This window comes from Dermacentor variabilis, chromosome 4 (assembly GCF_050947875.1).
Source record: "Dermacentor variabilis isolate Ectoservices chromosome 4, ASM5094787v1, whole genome shotgun sequence".
Classification (NCBI taxonomy): Eukaryota; Metazoa; Arthropoda; class Arachnida; order Ixodida; family Ixodidae; genus Dermacentor; species Dermacentor variabilis.
In genome coordinates, this window is record NC_134571.1 from 35,242,769 (window position 1) to 35,264,156 (window position 21,388).

The 21,388-nt window shown below is 46.3% G+C and overlaps 1 protein-coding gene and 1 long non-coding RNA gene across 2 annotated transcripts in view; one reads left to right on the top strand and one right to left on the bottom strand.

The window, feature by feature from the left end:
• LOC142578931 (uncharacterized) overlaps positions 1-21,388 on the bottom strand; it is a 209,463-nt gene that overhangs the window by 120,802 nt on the left and 67,273 nt on the right. The gene's annotated exons all lie outside the window — the stretch shown is intronic.
• Positions 1-21,388, top strand: part of LOC142578930 (cell adhesion molecule Dscam1-like) — a 348,188-nt gene that overhangs the window by 30,221 nt on the left and 296,579 nt on the right. The window contains exon 2 of the mRNA XM_075688636.1: positions 13,203-13,967. Within this exon, the coding sequence (XP_075544751.1) occupies positions 13,904-13,967 (64 nt within the window). The 5' untranslated portion in view covers positions 13,203-13,903. The remainder of the gene's footprint in view (positions 1-13,202; positions 13,968-21,388) is intronic.

The following is a 21,388-nucleotide window of genomic DNA, read 5'->3' on the forward strand; positions in this document are numbered from 1 at the left end:
CGTCTTTTCGTGCGTCTGCAGTGTGAACGCTGTGTCGAACTACGGCGCAGTCTGGACAAAGCATAGCCCGGTGCCCCGCGGCAGTCTCTGTTTTCCCTACTGTGTCGAAACCTGACCTCCCTTTATTCTTTTCATCGCCGTTATACATTTGTGCGATGGCGCGCGGAGCTTCCCTTTCCCCTTACCTTGCTCCCCCTTTTCTTATAACTCTTTCCAATTGAATTTCCAGATGAATTGGGCCCGGAGGTTCTTTGTTATTATCGTCTCTCTCCTTTTCTTTATCCCTCTCTTTATACATCGGTTCCGGCGGTCTAATTCTGTTATTAAGCCGATTTGAAGTAAGTGACAGAGGAAACAGAGTCGTAGGTCCATGCTGAAACGGGGGAGAGCTCGGCGTTTGATAGAGGAGCTGTGCTTGCATTTGGAGATAATTAGGTGCTAATTAAATTTCACCCACGTTCGCGCGCTCCGCGGGCTCCCGTTTGTCACGACGCCCTCTGAATGCGGCGCACAGAAAATTGCCGACTGCCTGGAACTCGTACTGGCTTTTTTTTGTTTCTTTCCTGTTTTTTTTTTTTTTGCGAAAAATGCAAATGCCCTCAGTGGATGAGATACTCGGCGCACGACTTGGCGCTCAGTGCCAGTGATGCTAAATGTTATGCACTTGGGTAATGAAAGAGACGGCCTAAGGTAAATTTGCATTCGCCCGCGCATCTGCTATACAGTCTTGGTGTCTTCCGCTGACTGATATGTGTCAGGTGTTTGCGCATCTACAATAACGCCGAGAAAAAGCTGGGCTTAGCAAGAAGCAGTAGCTCTTCTGTAATTAGACTCAAGATGGGATAAAATACATCTTTTACTTGTAGTTAAAGATAAAGACGAAGTTATTTTCTTCTTTTTGTGTCCTCCTTTTCTTACGCAGACAGTTTTGTTGTGTTGTGGATTTTGCTGAGAAATTGTGGTATAGAGTACCTCGGCTACATAATTTCTGTCCATGCATGTTCAGCAGCAAGGAAATGAAGAAGTCAGTAATACGTAAGGAGTAATAAATAAATAAATAAATAAATAAATAAACCAGAAATGACAAAATAATATATAAAATAAATAAACCGGACGCAACGCCGGTGAAAACGCTGAATGTGGGGTGGTCTTTAGGCACCCGTTCCTGGGTTGAGCGCCGGCGCCAGCGCGCGTCGTCTTTCAGCTGGCTCCATTGCAGCGCATTATTCCAGCGTTCCCATGCAGCCCATCCCTCTGCAAAGGCGCTGCATGCATGACGGCACTAGCCCATTGCCACTCGGTTGGGGGATTACGGAGTCAAATTCAAACATGTATACGGATGCACTCAATTTTCGCACTAGGGAGTATCGTGATCGATAGACGCTTTTTCTTTCTTCTTTTGATGGCTGTTTTGATTTTTTTTGCCCTGTATAACTTACTTCTTACGTGTGGGGGTTCTCGCCTTGACAAAAATCCATAAGTGGTTTTCTGTGTCGCCTTACTGTGACGTTTTCCTTGTAACAAGGACCTTACATATAGGACCGCATGTGAACTTCGTGGCCTCCATACACGAGCCATACAACGAAAGTCTCGCCGCTGGGGGTCAGTGTTTATGGCTCTCGGTTGCTGAACTCTAGATGCCCCAGACGACACGATTAGTAGCGTTGCCGACTCCCAGTTTCTGATGGTCAGGCGGTTTTCTTTTTATGATTCGGACCTCGACTATAAACAAAGCTAAGGACCGCAGCAGACTAAAGCATGACATCGCAGCAATAAAAAAATTAAAAAATTGCGAAGTTCATGCGCTTTGCGAATGAGTTTAGGCAAGAGAGACAGAGAAAAAAAAGTTTGGTAGAAATAGCAGATGTCAGCTCTTCAATTGCAGGGCTTGCTACTTCAGATGAGACGAAGCTTTCATTCATGTTTCTCAGAAAGGCTGCTCTTCTTTAGCGACTATTTGTAGGCACAAAGCATACTACCAAGTTGGAGATGTGTTCGCCGAGAAATGCGTCACTCACGGTAAGCTTGGGACACTTCAACATGCGGATCTCACCCATGAGGAGGAAGATAAGAGGATGCTGTAGTGACGACAAAGGAATGGTCGCGATGGCACGACAAAAATGGCACGACGACGAAGAGATCACGATAACACATGACGACGACCGTATAGTGATGAAACCATGACGTCGATGGAATAACGACGATAAATATACGACGGAGGAATAACAAGAGCAGCACGATGACGGTATGACGACGGCATCGCATTGAAGGAATGACGAAGACATAGAATAAGCGACAGCGAAATATTGACGCCGATTGCATTATGACGCAATAAAGACAAAGTCATGATGAAGAAAGCATGATAACGATGAAATGACGACGGCGGAATGACGGCGCAATACTAACTATCACGGAATAATTACGATGACATGGCGAAGAAGGAATGATGCTGAAGAAACCAATGAAATGAGGGCGGAATGACGACGACATAACGGCGAACCCGATACGACGATGGATTGAAAACAACAGACAGATGACGACGACATTATGAAGATGCAATGGCCATAACGACAGAATGACGAAGACATCACGACGGTGGAATAACGCTGCTTTCGCAATCAGCATACAAGGATTTTTTGCAAGCCCGTTTTTTAGTGCTTGCATTTAGAGCACATATAAGCTTCGCACATACATCCACAAACGTCTCAGGTGACATACGTCTCAGGCGAGAAACTACAAACGCCAATATATAAGCTTCGCACTTACATCCGCAAACGTCTCAGGCGAGAAACTAAAAACGCCAAACCACGAGGAAAAGGCAAAGAAAGGTTCGCTGTGAAAAGAAAGGAAAAAAAAAACATTAGCCACGTATTTGTAGCTGTTTGTAAAGTGAGGCTACTATTTTCACATCTAGAATTCTAGTTGTGCCTTTGGTGAATCTTATGGTAAACTCAGTACAGTGTCACAGTGATCAATATGACCTGTTCCAACATTAAGGATACAAGTAAAAGTTTCTCTCCCAGTGTTACGAAAGTAGAAGCCACAGACGAAATTTAAAGTAAAAAATAAATGCGATTTCTCGCTACAAGTGTTTAATTAAAATAAGTGCTGTATCGTGTAAAATTCTGTATCTAACCATTCACAAACGTACGATATACTGTCGTTATGCAATATCATATACACGACGCGAACATCCCACTTTCATATTAGCATTCGGCATTGCCAAAAAGTTTGATTGCGTTATTAACAAACAACACGCACACATTACTGTGTGCAAGGGCACTAAATTAAGCTTTGACGCATACCTAAAACTGCCTCTCTAAGATTATATCGCAAGGTTTAAACATGACATGCCCATTAAATTTTAATTGCTTTCGCGTGTAGCCTAAGATCACACAATTCGTCACTGCATAAACGGAGCTTTCGGAACTATTCCTGTGCGCTTTGACTGAGAGATAGTTGGAACAACAGAGCAGGTTATGGGGATTTCTAGTACTCAACCAAGTAACACTCAAAGTACTTCAACATGCAGAGTTTTGAATCACGAAAGGAGTAGGCTTGCCCCAGGCCTACGCGTAAGTAAGGCATATCCAAACTTTGAAGCTCCTCAGTGCATTATCAAGGCTTAAAGAGGACTAATGCTGTATTTGCTAGCGCAATGAGAAATCATTAGTAAAAAAGCTCGAGAGAAAATGTTTTGGTTTATTAATGGAAGAAATTAATACCCAATTCAGAAACCACAACCATGGTTACGAGAGAAATTTCTGCAACACAGTCTGTCGGCCTTTCATCACAGCAGAACTCGTTCGGTCGCAGCGAATGTAATTTCGCTTCTTAAGCTTGTCATCACGTAGTTGTGACACAACTAGTTCCTTCGCGCAGAGAGACATCTTGTTCGTCGGCGGGACTGTGACAAGCTAAGGCAAGAATTTTTGTTGTATTTTGGGACATCTTGGTACCTGGTGCCCTCCTCTTGACTCTGAATAGCACGTCTTCACATTTACACTATAATTTCTAGCATTATCACACTGATTTTATCTGCACTATTTGTTTGTGACACTATATTACGTTATTAAATGGCTATATAGGGGCGTATCGATGCCAAAGTACGCTGCATTGTGATTTCACAGGTGTGGGACATGACAAATACTCTAAATATTCAAAGATAGAAAAATACCAGTGTTTTTTCTCAAGCAGTGCAAACATGCTTTTTGTTTATGTGCTTTTTGACTCGCCAGTATGAGCTGCTACTTCCCAGAAGTAATGCCATTTATAACGTGATAACGATGCGAATCGCATCAAATCACCACGGCAATGTGGCAATCCACCCTTCACCGCGGTAATAAAATTGAATAGCGAGGTCTGTGGTATGCATCCCTTTTGTCTCCGAGCGTCCATATTTTGGAAACATTGTGTTCAGTCATCGTCATTAGCTCACACGCCGAAACGATTTTTCCTGCGCCTTCTGCTCTCTATATCTTGAGTGTCGCGCGTAAGGCATCCAGTGGTTAAGGAAAAGTGAAGCTAATTTCAGCCCAGTGAATTTATAACTCGGCGGTGTTGGCAGCGACGTGAATGAGGCGCTAATTGTCCTCTGCGCTAGTTAGAAAACAGCCTGCACTGTGCGCCGGCCACGATTCCCGCTGTTCCCAATAACGCTGCAGACTGAACTGTGCAATCGGAGTAAGTTACGGGCGTGCCAAATATATATCGGTGCGGCGTCCCTTCATAATCAGGCAGCTTGCTTTGCAGACCTCGAAGAGGCTCTGCGTATGCAACACATGCCAGCTGTGTGCCACCAACAGCTCTCTTTCTGCGCAACGCTTTTCCCACACGTATAGTGCCGTGTCTGGTGCGCAATACCAACACGACCGCCAGCCTATAGAGCGGACTAGAGATTGCGCCAGCGGCGCTCAATACAGAGACGTCAAAGCGTCGCGCAACGCGGAAATCGCCATCAAAGTGGGGACGAACCGGAGCTGGCCGCAGCGCTCGGAGAAAGAGGCTCTGCAGTAGCGCGACGGAGCGCGAGCAGTGTTGACAACGAGAGACACCCGCCTCGGCGCTCCTCATTACGGCACAGTTCGCGTGCGCGCGCTGCCTAGCGCACGCAATGTTGGCGCGCCAGTCGGAGCAGAGAGAGCCAGAGCAAACAAGGACTGTCGGTGACGATCAGTGGTGGGAACGTCGTCGTGCCAAGCGGCGTGGTGCCCGATGCCTATACTACTATACTGCCAGACCGTGTGCAGGAAGCAGAGAGAGAGAGAGAGAGAGAGTGCAGGGAAAGAAAGGGAGATACAAGAGAGCGCGTGCGAGAGAAAGAGAGTACGAGACGGCCGCTGTGCCAGCTCCACTTCTTCGCTGGGGAAGCGCGAGCGACGGCGCACAGGCCGAGTGGGCCCTCGGAGCGCGGATGATGAATGGAGCGGACTGGGCCTCCGCTGATGCCGGCTGCCGGAATCGCGCTGCTGCCGGCGCAATCTCTTTTCCTCCTCCCCCCACCGAAGACAATCAGCCGCCACTGGTGCCCCCGAGTCGCAGCGGCGGCTGCCGGCCCTGCTTTCTACGAGCAACCGAGTCAGCGTGCGGCAAGCGAGCAAGGCAGAAACGCGCACTGCGCTCCGGTTAGCGCCGGGGTGCTTCTTCCACCAGCGGGACCAGAAATAGCGGGCGGTGGTGGCGACAGCTCCGGGCTGCTGCCTTCCGCGCGAGCCACCCGGCCACCCATCTCGCTCTCCGCTCGATAAAGTGCGCGGCCGCGTCTCGGTGGTTCGGAGGCGCGCGACGGCGGCCAAATGCTCGTTACTGGTTTGTCCCAGATTTCTCTAGAATCGCTGACGCGACTGGCGAGGCTGTGCCGCCTCGCTGTTTGTGTCTGTGTCGTTGTCTCGCATTTGTTTCGGTCTTTCTGTAGCTGTCCCTAAAGCTAGATGATGAATGTAGCGAAGGACCGGGTTGGTTCTTGAAACAAGAGAAGAACGGAAGCTGCAGAGTGCTACAAGTGTTCAACTCGGTGGGCTTCCTCGTCAGGCGAGAGCGTGAGCAAGAGAGAAAGAAAGGAAAGGCATTGAGGTTAACCAGGCGCACGTCCGGTTTGCTACCCTGCACTGGGGGAAGGGGACAAAGTGATGAAAACAGTTGGTGAAGGGATACGAAAGAGCATAGTTAAGCGCACACATGGACGTACACACCGTGTTTGTGAACGCTCACCGAGACCAGTCTGAATGAGTTTCTCTAGTAACGCTATCGTTGTTTCTTGTACCAGCGACGGCGACGATCTTTATTATAGATCGGGGCTAATTTTGTGCTTTAGTCATAGATGCCGAAAGCTCGGTCGATCGTGGGTTGATATGCTTCGTCGTCCACAGCAGTTTTGACGTTTGAGCAGTAACGTAAAACGAGATTTTGAATCTTTCTGTCAATAGTCAGACGTGGGCAAGGATGTAAAACGTTTTACAAGGAGTTGCCATCAGTGCGTTCAAACGTAAACTGTTGTTTCAACAAATTAGTGAGAAGTAACGCAGAGGGTACCAAATGATGTAGTAGAAACCAGTCCAACATTCGTTGTGGGAAACTATGCGGCGGGGTGGCAAATAAACCCCAACATAGAGACGCTTTCGTGCACGTTCCCGCCAACAAGGGCACCGTCTGTAAGATCTCTGTAACTTATCAACGTGCCTTTGCTTCTTTCTCTGAACAATGTCTACAACTTTACGCAGATATCATGGCGCAACTGTGTTTCTCACCTGAAACCGTTGAATCCGCCAGCAACATTACTGAAAGTCTCAATCTGTATGTCGGCATAGGTATGTCAGAAATACTTGACGTAGTGATATTATTACTTATCTAACTGTAAATTGCAGAAACTACTGTCGTCAGCCCCAGCTTACACGGGTGCACATTACAAGTGTAGGATACCCTGCACAAAATGCGGGAAAACATTTGCATTACGCTATCCCCCTCTCGTGCGCACCCACACTGTGTAGTTCTTAGAAGTACGCGCAGAGGCAGCGCGCTGGGATGTTTCTCATGCGGTGATTGTTCGCGGCGTTAGCGGTCGCTGCAACGCAGCAGATTCTCGAGCTTTCCTCCGTGCCACCAGAATTGCTCGCGGTGCCTCCTCCTATCAGGCGATTGGTAAAGGCGACATGCAAGATACCGTAAAGAGGCTTTCTCACACAACTAACTTGCCCTAGATAAGATGGCTGCGTTCCACCTAGTGGCACTGCTAAACCTGAAACATGCGTTTTCAATGCTTGGATGGTGCGAGGGAGGAAAAGCAGCATTAATGGTAGCAGCTCTCCTCCCTCTTCTTGACAGTCTAATCACGATTCTAACCGGAGGTCCGCCATCGTGGTTAGGTCGAACTGGGTGGGTGGGAAAGTCTGTTCACGGAATCCCGCATGCTCCCCATTAATAATAATTTCATATTCTTTGTTGCCGATTTTTCTACTGAAGTCATTAGGGATATATATGCAGTACTCATCTATGACGTATGAACTGTACGACAAATGCATCGAGCTAATCGGGGTCCTGCTCTTGCAAATGTTTTATTAGGTCTGTTTCTGTATTTCGGAGTACCTTAATAATTACGGACTTCATTCGCGATCTTCTGCGGCTGCGGTTCCAGATTTATTTTTATTTTTTTATTTATTCGTACATGCTGCAGCCATATGGAAAGGTCTGTTTTAAGAGTGGGCATACACAATGAAAAGAGAGAGCGAGGAATAAAAACAGAAAACAGCAGTAATTTGTGAGTACATTGACCTTAGGCGTCGGACGAGAATTAAAGCAGCTATGAAGAAAAAATGTTTTGCTCAAGACTCACTGCTACCGATTGAAACTCAATACTCTTTCAAATGAAGTGAGCCAATTTCCCCGGCTATGGAGTTCTGACAGTATACTGTTCGAGGTAGCAGCATACTTATAGGTGTTTGCACGTGGGTAACGAGGAATACGATTAGGTTTATCAGAAGTGTACGTTCAACTTATGCTTCTACGAAAGTACTCTATGTTATTTCGACAAATAGCAAGAAGAGTTGAATTATGCTGCGCAACAATATTAATCATTGTATATCGCGACATGTGGAAAGTGAAGTAAAGTTTGTATGAAGAGAGTGCAGATGACGCAGGAAAAGTATTGTCTGGATTTACCGATCCATCGCACTGCTTCGTCAGCTACCAGCGCTTGTTCTGCGTCACTCCTCTTCAAACTACCTTTTATGCGGCAGCATTAACACATCGAAGCGGGAAAGAGTGTACGTATGTGAAGTATGGGAATCCGGTCACGTGGCAAAAGTAAGAAGGAAGGATGAATCTAAAGCTACATATATATATATATATATATATATATATATATATATATATATATATATATATATATATATATATATTGGCATGCACCAAGATTTACAAATATGCCCATGTTGCGTAGTTGGACAGAAACAAGGGGTACTGATGTTTGCCGTCGCTTGGGGATCGATTATTTTTTCACTGTTCCTAATCAGATAATTAGTGTTAATTAACTAATCAGTTTCTCAAACATTAAAATTAGTTGAAAAGTTCGAATGAAAAAAATTGTAGAGCTGCATGAACATCTCCCGACATAGCTTTCTGTTGCTCAGTACGTGCTACATAAAAGTGTTTTTCCGAGCGGGAACGAAGCCCGCAAATACACGCCACGTGCCTCGAGCTGCCAGTCGCGCGGTAATTTTGTGTAAATTTGTGCGCTTCCTTAACCCTCGGAAAGACACCTTTGTGTAACACATGTTGAGCAACAGAAAGCTTTATCGGGAGTTTTTCTTGTTGCTCTACAACTTTCTCATTGGCACTTTTCCTGTAACTATAATATTTGAGAAAGTGATTAATGAATTAATACTGATTACTTTTATACAACTTTCTCATTGGCACTTTTCCTCTAACTCTAATATTTGAGAAAGTGATTAATGAATTAAGACTGATTACTTTTAGGCGGAATGAAAAACAAAATCTATGTCCAAGGGACGGAAAATATTATTACCCTGGTGTTGTTCATCTACGTAACATATTCATATTTTTTCTTTAAATCTTGGTGCACGATGGTTGGGACACCCTGTATAGTGCGACTAACGTTGGTCTGCTCCGGAGCACCGTTATAGTTGTACTTCGATCTTCGAAGAGGCAGGGAGTGTTTCTACTGAGATCCGGAGCAGCACTTAGTACTGTGGTGAAAGCAGTTTAAACCATTCATCCGGGACCTCAAAGAGGTTCAACGCAGCCCCTATCTGGTCACCTCATCAAGCTTACCTAATCACGACTCTCAAATCAGTCGAAAACCGCGCCGCCCGCTTCATTGTCAGAGGTTAACACCGCGACTCTAGCATTAAATCATCTTTATCCCTCTCATCTTTTGAATCACGAAGAACCATAGCATTGCTTTGTCTATTTCAAAAAATAGTACATAGCACCCGCCCGTCCACCCTGCCGATCACTCGTCCATCTCGTACATCTCGGCGTCTGCATATATAATCATCTCGGTTTCCAGCGTATCCGAACTAATGCTTTCAGTTCTTCCGCGTTAGCACGTGTAATTCAGCATTGGAATAATCTACCCAACGACATAGTTGACATTCTTGACCCTGTATCCTCCAAAGCACGCTTATGCATATTATTTCCATAATTCATCACAACTAAACCATACTGCGCACATAAGTAAAAACTTTTAGCGAAGTTGTATAATTTTTGTTTTGTTTTGTTTAAATGTTTTGTATTGCTTTAACATTGTTAGAGACTTGTTCTTTCATCTTCACCAACTACCATATGTATAATTTCTTGGTATTCCTTTTTTTTTGCTACTTCACACATTCGTTTTGTTTCATCTATCGTGTTATTTATATTGTTAGATATGTGTTCTTGTTTACTTGCTAACAATGTACAATTCATTTTTACTCCTTTCTTTTTGCTAATTCCCTGTATCCTCCCCTCACGCAATACACTTTCGGGAGCCGGCGAGGTAACTGAATAAATAAATAAATAAATGCATTTTTCTCGCTTTTGCTACTAAATCGTCACGGAGCTTTCTTCATCTCTTATCGCGGCGGGGGCTTCCATCAGTGGCACAATTGCCTGATGCCCTGCTGTGTTCGGTAACTCTTTACAAAAACTCAGAACAATGTAAAACCTTGTTGATGAAGAAATTGCGGTCACTGACCAATTCAAGGTGAAAATAACATAGAGACGTTTCGGGACCCGTACGGGTTCCTTGATCACACTAAAAGCGGGCAAGAGCCGCAAGTAGTTCTTATGCCAAAATGTGACGCAGGGAACAGGTGTAATTGGCAGGAAGATTTCCATCAGTCCTGTTGATACTGTTGTCAGTAGTTTGAATAAATAAAGGTTCTAATAAGAGTCGCGTCGTGGAATTCTTTTCCTTAGCTATTATAGCAGCGCTTTCCCAATCGATGCGGTGACTGCGATTATCGGCGTGTTCGGCAAGGGCGTTCGAGACTATCTTCTTGTTGGAGACGTTGGAAAGCAAGAATTACCCTGGTGTAATCTACAAGGTACCATGCGTGCGCAGACTGCAGCTGCAGTTACATCGGTGAAACCGGCAAATTCACGCCACGATTAAAAGAGCACCAAAGGGACGTCTCCAACAAAAAAAAAAAAGAAGACTCGAACGCCCTTGCCGAACACGCCGATAATCGCAGTCACCGCATCGATTTGGAAAACGCTGCTATCATAGCTAAGGAAATGAATTCGATGGCGCAACTTTTGTTAGAATCTATCCATAAGTGTGTACCTCCATCTTTCGGAATGATGCCTTAAAATGTCATTCGATTGATAGTTTGGGCGTTCTTCGTTCACTTCCAAGTGTCCGCTGTATAGGTTAGGCACTTGTCCGTAAACCATTACGCATAGCAGTTCCATTCCATCGTGCTCATTTCCTTTTCTTTTTCCACTCAGCAATATTTTGCCTTCAAGAAATGACAGAAAAATCTTTCATGTTGCCAATCTCCGATGTCACTCTGTAAAATATGATGCTTCGAACACTAGCGCAAATACCAATAGAAGAACACTTTCCAATGTTTATGAACCTGCTCTTCCAATGTGCGCAACACATCGAACTCGGATTGGATCCTTCGGTGAAGGACCATAACAATGGCTATAAACTTCTTATGGTGCCGGTCGTGTTTGCTTCACGCGACGCTACCCTACTTCCAGTGTGAGTGAAAGTTGTCAACCCCCCGAACAACTGACATTTCAACGCAGTGTTTGTCCTTAAAGACGCAGACTTAAGGGCATTGTTTGGAACACGTCGTCTATTGCCAGCTGCAATGACTTGCTATCCTCTACGCAATAGTCTTTTGTGTGTTTCGTCGCCACATTAAGTGCGGATGAAGCGCGTAATTTGTCGATTCTATTTGTCCGAGTGAAGGACTTATTGTACGTACAAGGCTTATGTTTTAGTTTCTCTGTGGTTATCAAACATTTTTTTAGCCGATGCTTTACAGGTAACGGTCGCATATATATTGTTTCAGTGAATCACTTGGTCAAGGGAATGAGCAGCCTTCCTTTTTTCAGAACGAATCAGACAGGAGTGTAACTCAGCACGTGTACTTGAATGTTTATTTCAATTCTGATAGCGTTAATTTGACGATATGTTGTTGAGTGTCTTCTCATTTTTTTTCTCATACCAGTTCAAGTTCTTTTACTTTGCCTCTTGCAGTTTTTATGAGGTCAGTCTCACAGAACAGCTATACTGGAGTGCCACGCCATTACATTAAAGAGCAGCTACATAACTTATTTGTCCCATGATGAGACTTGGACCAAGTTGCTAATATCATGTAACCCGTCCTGTTTACTTCCTTGTGCTTGTCGTGGCTTGGGCTGCCGTACACATAATGAGCGGCTAATGTTTTTGACCATGGATGAGTTGGATGCATAAGTAGGATGTATGATATACAGGTAATATAATTGTACCTGCATATTGTGCAGGTATGATCTACTACCTTTATATCATACACTTATTATTCGTTTGGCACCATAAGACGCTTATCGCAGTTGCGACGATCCTTCACGAAAGGCGCCAAGCCGAGTTTGAAGTGTTCAGTACAGGGGCGGATGGAGTTTATACACATTGCAATGTGGTAATCTACTGGTGCTTGTGCAAAAGTTTTAAGCATTTGATTGGATGGAGTGACATCGGAGGTTTATAACATGACTGCATTTTCAATTATTTCTCGATTATAAATAGATTCGTTATAACGAAATCTTACATTCATAGGGGTCTCTACTCGAAACACGAACATTGTTCCTAGAATTACTTTTTGCATCATCTCATACGAGTACTATACAACCTGTATTAACATTGCCCAAGAAAAATTTGCGTACAGGATCAGAGAAAAATGATTTCATAAGCAGTGGTGATAACTTTTATTTATTTATTGATTGATTTATTTATTTATTTATTTATTTATTTATTTATTTATTTATTTATTTAGTTATTTATTAGTGTGACGCGATAAGACAATTTCGTTAAATGAGAGCTAGGCTATAACGCACATTTTGTTTCTTTGCGGACAATATGATGTGGCTGTGGACTAGCAGTACATGTGGAGTGTCCATCTCACAGCTTTGGGATTCTTGGTTTGAACCAAACTAATCTAGCATTCAATCGGACATTACGTTACATCATATTACAGAGATAGTGGGATCCAAGTTCATAGCTGACTGGCACAGTAGAAACGCCACAAACCTCAAATGAAGAACTACGCGTAGTCATCCTCACACGCACCAACGTTCACAACGTCCCGATTCTCATGAAAGCGAACGGTCTAGCCCTCTCGGTTTATCTGGCAAATGTGATATATAAAAACACTTGCTCATGCCGGCCAGCCTCAAACAGACAAGTTCAATTTAGTGTATCTCTCTGCCAGGGCAGGATGTGAAAGCCATTTTCTCGAGAAATCCTCAACGGACGTATTCTCGGCATGGGAAGAGTTATACGAGTATAAACGCTTGAAATAGTGTTTGGCTTAGAGTTTGTTGCATTTGAGGTGCAACGAAAAGGGAGTAACGGGGCAGCTGCAGTACTTTTGCTTTTGAGAGCGGCCAGTTACGAGAGAAAAGAGCGAGTGGTACTTTGTTTTCTTTTCCTCAACGTTCGTGCTAGTTTTGCAAGTTTTTCACATCCGCTCTCTTTGTTTCCTTCTTCTTTACAGATAAATCCACACAAGTAAGCAGACGAGGCCAATGGGGAAAAGGCGTCGTCTTCGTCGACTTTGCACTGAAATGGACTCCCTCTGAGCGAATCTGTTTTCGCTTCTTACGGTATTTCCTCCTGACAGTCACTACGGCGAAACCCTACAGTTGAACGTCGCGCAGTCCAATGACAAGTGAAAAACTCACATTCTCTACAGCATAGTGGATGGAGCCGAAGAAACAGAAATGGCGTTGCGAAAAGTGTGCTCTCCATGCCTCGAAAGAAAAACCGACTGTGGCTTGAAAAGATATCCGCTGCCGACTCGTGGCTGATATATGCAGCGAGCACTCCGAGAAAATCCGCACGCATTGCTACACCGAGCAGAATTTAGGAGGAGATATATCGGAAGGGCCAATCGGTTTCTCTAAGACATGTCGACTCCCACGTCGTTTTGCCTTCGTGCGTTCAAAACCGCGTTATAGTGTGTGCGAAAAGTTCACAGGGACTCTGTGTTGGACGAGCCTCAACAAATGTCCCTGCCTTGAAAGGTTCTCGGAAGATCATCCGTTGTGACTGCCGGACAGTGCGTACGCCTAAGGCTCTCGCCGCTTATACCGACCGCTGGCGAAACTCTGCGGAGACAGTGAATGACTCTCGTTCTGCTTGGAACTCGAATGCGAGACAGTGATGTGCTTTGAACTGGAGTGAGCCGACTGCACGATGGAGAGCAGCGACAAGGCCCGCTTTCTTCTGCTACTACTCGCTTCGCTCGCCGCCAGCTCGTGTGAGTACCTGGCGTTTGTTGTAACAACGTCTTTTGTTCGCTCGGATGTTTCCGTAATGTTCCGAGGTCTCGCAACAGCGGCGATTGGTAGCCTGTGGCATTTTGTTTTCGCGAGATGACAAGTGCGCCGCGGAATTCATTCATTTTTGCAAAAAAAAAAAGAACAGTTGCAAGAGGAATGATGCTTTCAACTAAAAGCGTTGCTGCATTTCTATATTGTGGTAAATGCGATGGTCAAAACAGTGTTGGCACATATTTAACCTTCGTATCTAACGTAAGCCCACCATTGTCGTGCGTTCCAAAAGGGAGTTCGAGAACATATGCGGCCACTTGTATGCGAGAAGACGGAGACATTCCCGAAACCGATTTTCTTGTCATGCAGCTGCATATGCTTTCTTTAAACTATTATGTCACGCGTAAAAAAGTCACCTGCCATTGAATGTAACTTTTGTTTCACTCACCTAAAGTAAAGCCATTAGCACCTTTTCTCATTGTGCCCAGAAAATGTAGTTCGTAGCATCGTATCACGATGTCCATCCATAACTTCTGCTTGCTGTACGTAACTCAAACAATAAACATCAAAATATACACATGAGAGCACAGCTATAGTGACAAAACTGTAGGCGTATTCAATCTCCAAGCTTTCTGGCAAAGAAAGAAAGAAAGAAAGAAAGAAAGAAAGAAAGAAAGAAAGAAAGAAAGAAAGAAAGAAAGGAAATGAATACTTCGGGTGAAGGATCTAACATCTCCCATAACAAGCCACGTTCGTTCAAGAAACCGAGTCAAAGTATTGAGTTTCAGGCTTTCGTGATAGCCTTACCTTGTCGAGGAATAAGTGAAACCAGCGTTCAAAACCATGAAGCGTTTTTAAGGTTTACATCAAAAAAGCCAAAAATTTACTCGACGTTTCTCTGTTCCTATCTTCTTATTCAGCAAAAGATGGCTCGATCACCGCATAATTTCGTATAGATCACCGTATAGCATCGCATAGTTTAACAATACTGTTGCCTCTTGTTTACGTCTATTTATAAACCATGTCTTTCCCTGTCCAACGTTGTCTCCCAACCTGTCTTCTAACCTGTATCCTCCTCCGCTTGAGCTGCGTATCGCGCGGCGCAAGGGCTTACACTGCCGCACGTTTACCTAATAACCTAGTGGATTAGCGCAGCCTTTTCTGAAACGACGACTCGCATTGGAATCAGTCTTTCCGCTTGCAGCGGTAAGCAAACAAACATGCAAACAAAGCAACACCATCTGAACTACTGACGAAGGTAAGAGCGAGCGATGACAGAAAAGTAGGCGGCGGGCTGCATTCTCGCGTTCTCTAAAAACGGCATTTTCCCGCTCTATATACTTCTTTGTCGCCGGTGGTGAAATCCCGTTGAGGAGCCTCCAACGCGGTGAAGACGACGACGGCCACGAATTTCACTCACTAGGCTCATATGAGCGGCTGCGCGTCTAATTGCAACGTATACAGTCCTGCGTACGGCGAAGTGAGAAGGGTGGCATTCTGAGAACGCCGTGCGTTCTCATTTACGTTTGTCTGTGACTCGCATCGCCTGGCACTCGAAAAAAAAATTAAAAAAATAAAAGACTCGCTCCCGCCCTCTCTTTCACCTCCTTTCGCGAAGGGTTACAGCACCGACACTGAGAGTCGCGCTGTGGAAATCAACCGTAATGGCGCTCTCTCTCAGGGGCTCCTTGGGAAGTTTTTGGAATGCGCAAAACGCTCGACAAGCCACGCGCGCGAGGAAATATTTCTTTGCTGCGCCGCTTCAGGCGCCTCTCGCCGTCTCCTATGCGCTGGGTGGAAACGCACTGGGGATGGGTTTGCTGAGCCGCTGTGCCATCAACCGCTGCCGCGATGTCAGCCGAGGAACTCTGAGAAACGACCGCCGCCGCCGCTCTGATGCGAGCGCTCTGAAACCTGAGAAAATGGTGTGTGCGCTCGCATGTGTTCTTGTCAGGTTTCTCCGTGCATTAGCGCGTCCGCCTCCCGGTCAAGCCACTACCTTCCTAACTTTAGTGTCAGACGAAGGCGACACATTAAACGTCCCGTGTAACCGGAGAAAACGGTTCTGCCTAACCTAACCGTAACCGCAAACTTGCGTGTAAGGCGTACATACATCAGGTTGTCGTAAGGCTGACGATGAACGTGCTGAGGGTGTGAAACCTGATGGCAGGGAGGCACGATGAGTGTTGATGACAACTTGACTTGGGCGAGTTGGTTTGTCATCAACGCATGCAACAGCGCTAGTCCTGTTGCGTGTGTTTTTTGTCCTCGTTACACCGCGCTGCTCGAACATATATTCAGTGTTGACGACTTTGGAGAATCACGGCTATGGTGTTTGTTCTGGCAGAATAGCAAAACGGTTCAAGTTCATCCGAGAAATGGGGCGAGTATACTTTCTCAGCGTGTCGGTGGTACTGTAAGTAGGAATCAGTTGGTCTCGAGCTATTATAACTGTTCCGGCTGTTGAGGAGCTCCACGGAAAGCTATGACAAACACGGAGCACCTGTGCTTTCACGCTTTGAAGTGCTCGAATATTTAACTTGCAGGTTTTAAAGATGACTGGAGTGCTGTAGCTCAGAAATCCGATGAAAATGCGCTCGATACAACTGTAGCACAAAGTTGATTCATGATCCACACGTTTTAACCATCGTTGAATTAGTCGACGTGAACAATAAATGCGAGCTTCTTCCTGAACTGGGCAACATGAAGGCCCCATGAAAGTTTCCAATCAAGAATGACACCGAAAAACGAACGAGCTCTGTTGTAGGAGGATAAGTAGTCATGCGTTTTTTTTTTCGTGCCTGTGACTAACGCACATTTTCCCGCCAAGACTGTTAGGCCTCGTGTGAAAGTAGCCAGAAGTCTGCGTTGCTGCCTTATTTAGGCTTCCAAGAATCTGCTGGCGAGGCAGTGCTGAAGCCCAGATGCAGATGTCATCGGCGTAGATAGGGACAATGACTGTTTCGGGTAGTGAGTCGGCCAAACCGAGAAGTGCTGCGAAGAATAGGGCTTAAAACACCGCCCTTGGGAAGGTCGCGGCACGTAGTGGCAGTCGGGCCATTTTCAGTAAGTACATACAACGCCATTCTTGTAAAGTAGCTTCAGATCTATCGAAATACAGCACGTCTAGAATGTCCTGACTGCAAACGTTATCGTAGGCACCCTTTACGTCAAAGAAGGTCACTACTGATAATCACTTGGCAGGTTTTCGCTGCTCGCACTAGATCGATGACGTTATCAATCGAGGAACGACCACGTCGAAATCTCACCATAGAGTCAGGCTAAAATTTGCACTGTTCAATGCATCATTCGAGCCGCATGAGAATCACTCATTCACTGAGGTTTCCGACATTGTTGGCGAGTGATATTGATGATTGGACGCCAGTTCCAGCGGGGACAGTTCTGGTTGTAGCAACAAGACGAGACGGCTGAGCTTTCATACTCCAGTGCTTGACCTAATAAAATAGTTTAGCAGTATTCATTGAGCTTCTTGGCCTAGACCCACGCAAAGCAGTGTAAGCTATCCCGCCGTTCCCTGGCGAAAACGGACGCCTCCAGAGCGCCATACTAGCTTCTGGCACTTCCATAAAGAATGGAGCGTCCTTGCTAGTGTCTCGTGCGCCAATAATGTCGCACAAAACTATGTCGGCGAGTAAACCTGTCCCGCGAACGATTTTCGCACAAAATTCCTCTGCAACGTCTACCTCGCGGTTGCTTTGAGTGAGGGCAAGGGGGTGGAAAGGCTGTTGTAGCTGGCAATACGAGCGAAGAGTCCGCAGGGTTCACCATGGCTTTGAAGGTGAACCATTAACCTGGTCGCTACCTTGATGATTTCTATATGCTATTTGAGTGAGTAGACCTGGGACAAGTGTGAGCGGCTGACATTTGTTTTGCAACTTGCACAAAGGCTTAATTAAGTTAAAAGATTCGCCGTAATTGACACTTTCTTAAACCTGCTTTTTAGACCTTAGCTCTTTCGGGAACCTTCTCTCAGCACTATTCCATGGATCACATGAACAGCTCATCGCAGAGATCAGAGAAGTACACCATCGCATAGTTGACGAAGGACACGATATCGTATATCAGTGGTTGCCTAGTCACTGTGGCATACATGACAATGATCGAGCAGACGTAGCTGCCCGATCTGCTCATGACGGCGTCAACTGCGTTGCCATTCCTCTTTCGAGAGCCGACGCAGCGAAAAAAACTTGCCATACTTGCACATGACCTGACATTAGCTTAGTGGAGTTCATCCGATTTCACAAGTGCACGCCTTCATACCTTGGACCCTAATATCAACATCGTATTCCGCCCGAGCTTCCACGACGCGACTGCATCCTTCTATTTCGTCTATGGCTTGGAGTAGCATCTTCAAATACGTACTCTTTTCTTATCGGAATGTCCAACAGCCCATTTTGTGACTTCTGCGGGTGCCATGAAACAATCGCGCACCTTCTTTGTTAGTGCTCTCGTTTCAACCCGCAGAGAGCAGTCCTCTCAGCCACCCTAGACAAACTGGACAAGCAGCAAGTGACAGAAAACAAGATCCCTGGAAACTGGCCTACACGAACATCAGCGCGATCGGCTATGAAGGCGCTGCTGCGGTATTTAAATGACACGGGACTTTCTGACAGATTGTGACTTCACTGTGTGACGCAGGATTGTACGGTGACACTGCATAACATAGAAACGCCTTTGCTGGCTGCGTAACAGTGCCCACATAAGCAGTTGGTGTGTACGTGCGTGCGTGTGTGTGTAGGTCTTTTTTCTTAATTTCTTTTCAATCCTTCTCTCTCTCTCCTATCGCATTCCCTTGCCCGTCTCCCAGTACAGGGTAGCCAACCGGAGATAATCTCTGGTTAGCCTCCCTGTCTTTCCTTTGCCTCTCTCTCTCTCTCTCTCTCTCTCTCTCTCTCTCTCTCTCTCTCTCTCTCTCTCTCTCTCTCTCTCTCTCTCTCTTCTGCGTTTCACAGAAAAGTGCTTACTCATCGCCACCGCCAGGCCAGAAAAAAAAAAGAAATAACGGCTGTAGTACGCGTTCTCCTGTCAAGATGTTATCCCAGTGGTTCTGATGCCAACGTCTGCTCCGTGACATTGAAAGCCGTGTCGTATCTAGACATCATACCAGAATTATTCCCGTGGGTTGGACGGGACCTCCCTCCGATAGACGCGACCGCTGATATTTTACTCCCGGAGCCAATACGTAGGGCGTAGAAAGTGGCCCCAAAACAAGCGCGCAAGGACATTGTACCAGCACGCGCTCGAGGCATCTAATGAGGAAAAAAAAAAGAAGAAAAGAAAAATAGAGCATTGTTTCCGGGGCGCTGCCTTCGGTTGGTCAGGGCTCCCGCCAGGCTGTGGGGAAGCAGCGCCACCGCGCTCGCGCAAGCCAAGCGGAGAGAAAGGCGAACGCCGACGTGCCAAGGCCTCGCGACGGCCTGGCGAGAGTGGGGGAATGCAAGTCGTGTGCCCCGCCGACGAAAGGGCACTTGCAGCAGTGGGCGCATGTGGGTGGCAGTTTTGGGGCGGCGGTGCGCCCTGCAAAGCAGTGTGTCCCGGCATCTGTTCCTGACGTCCCTCTCCACGGGACCGAGGGTTCGGCCCCTGTCGTGTCCCCTCTCTTCCCTCCGCTCCTCCCGAGGCGCTTCCCCCGGCGGGACGTGCTCTGCAGCCCGGGCCATTGTTTTGCGTCCCGGCGAAATCCACCTCCGCATCCCCTCTTCACCACCCCGCCACCGAGGCCTCCAACAAACGCCATGCGTCGCCGCCCGCCGCATTGTTTGCGGGCGGCCGTCGATGGCCCCTGCTGGTGCGGTAGTTTCCTCTCGCATTCTGGGTTAAAGCTTCGAGCTCAAAAACGCTGACTCCGCGACGCGCGCCGTGCTCTCGACGCCGTTGAGCTCTGCGTTTGGCGCCGACCAGCGTCACGGTGACGTGGCCCTAGAGAGAAGAGCGCCCCGGCCTGTCGGTGGCCGTTTTTCTCTTTTCCTTTTTTTGTTTGTTTTTTGTTTTGTTTTCGGGCGCGCTGTGCTCTATTCCCATTCTTCTGGAGGACTTCGCTCTGCGAAGGACATCCTGAGAGGCAGCGGGAATATACTGTCAGGAGGTTCTCCGACTGATGAGCTGGCCGTTTTCGAGGGATGCGAACACAACGTCAGTGCATTTCATATAAATGATATAATTCTCACTAAAGCCATGGTCAGCAGCGCAATAATGCGCAGGTATACAAGTTCACAAAAAGAAAGAAGCAAGGACGCCGGTCATGATAAAATATATTTCAAGCTTGAAGGTCCGGTTCCTGCACAGATGATTTGTTTGGAATTGTGATCGGGGCTATCCAGGTGGGGACGGAGTACCTGCTTGGTTTGCAATTTGTTTTGCCGTGTTCTGCTACCGCTCTCTATTTTCACCTTTGTTATCATTTCCCATCCACCACGATTTTGCCAGAACCTCCAATTCCCTTGTATTTCTTTGACGGAGAGCAACAATACAATGTGTGGCCCAACTCACAGCGTGCTGAATCATTTGTGTTTATTAAAAATAGCCGAATGCGTCGCAGCTTTTCGGCAATTGAGGCACTTAAGAGAAGGGGAGCGGTAACTGTTACAGAGCAGTACAACCTAAAGTTATTCTATTCCGTTCTTATTTTAATCTCCTTAAGTGAAATTCACTTAGCCGCTAACGCAAGCATGAGCGGTAGCGCGCAAGGTTGTTTCAATGGCTTAATCAAACGCTCTCCTCGTTTATAGGTGACTCTCACCTGCTTTCAAAGGGAATAGCAATACCTACAGCAACATGTCTTCCTTATCTAATTGGCTGAAGAGAGACGAGGAGCGCGCAAAAAAGGCCAGACATTCGGCAGGGCCGAGCTATCGCAGTGGAAGTAGATAACCGAATTAGGAGGGCAGTGCCGGCGTCAGCGATTGCCCTGCTTGCCCTTGCTTAGCTTGCGGTGGCAAGTCGACAATTTCCGTGGCGAGCAACAAGGTGTTGAAAATGCTGCCAAAACGGTTGCACAGTGAAGAAGATTTGGCAGAGCGACGTCGTGTACGTGGCTAAAGGTCACGGCAATGTCATACCACCGCGCAAAATTCTTATTATACGCAAAAAAAACCAATTCTTGCCAGCAGCTACGAGTCGGCAGCGCCAGAGCGTTCAGTAGACAGCCAATTTTTTATTCCTTTTGAAACTGGGCCAGCCTCCGGCTATTAAAAATAAAAAGTTCAATTTTTTTCTGCATACTGATGTGGAATTTTTTAGTGGTGACCGGTCGCTTTGACGTGGCGAGTTTTCGCGGTTTAGTGACATCGCATGACAGACAGGCGAACTAGGCGTGGCCCAAAACATTTTCACCAGTCGCCGAAGGCTAATGGGGAAAAAGGCATACAATGAAAATGCTTTTCCTTTG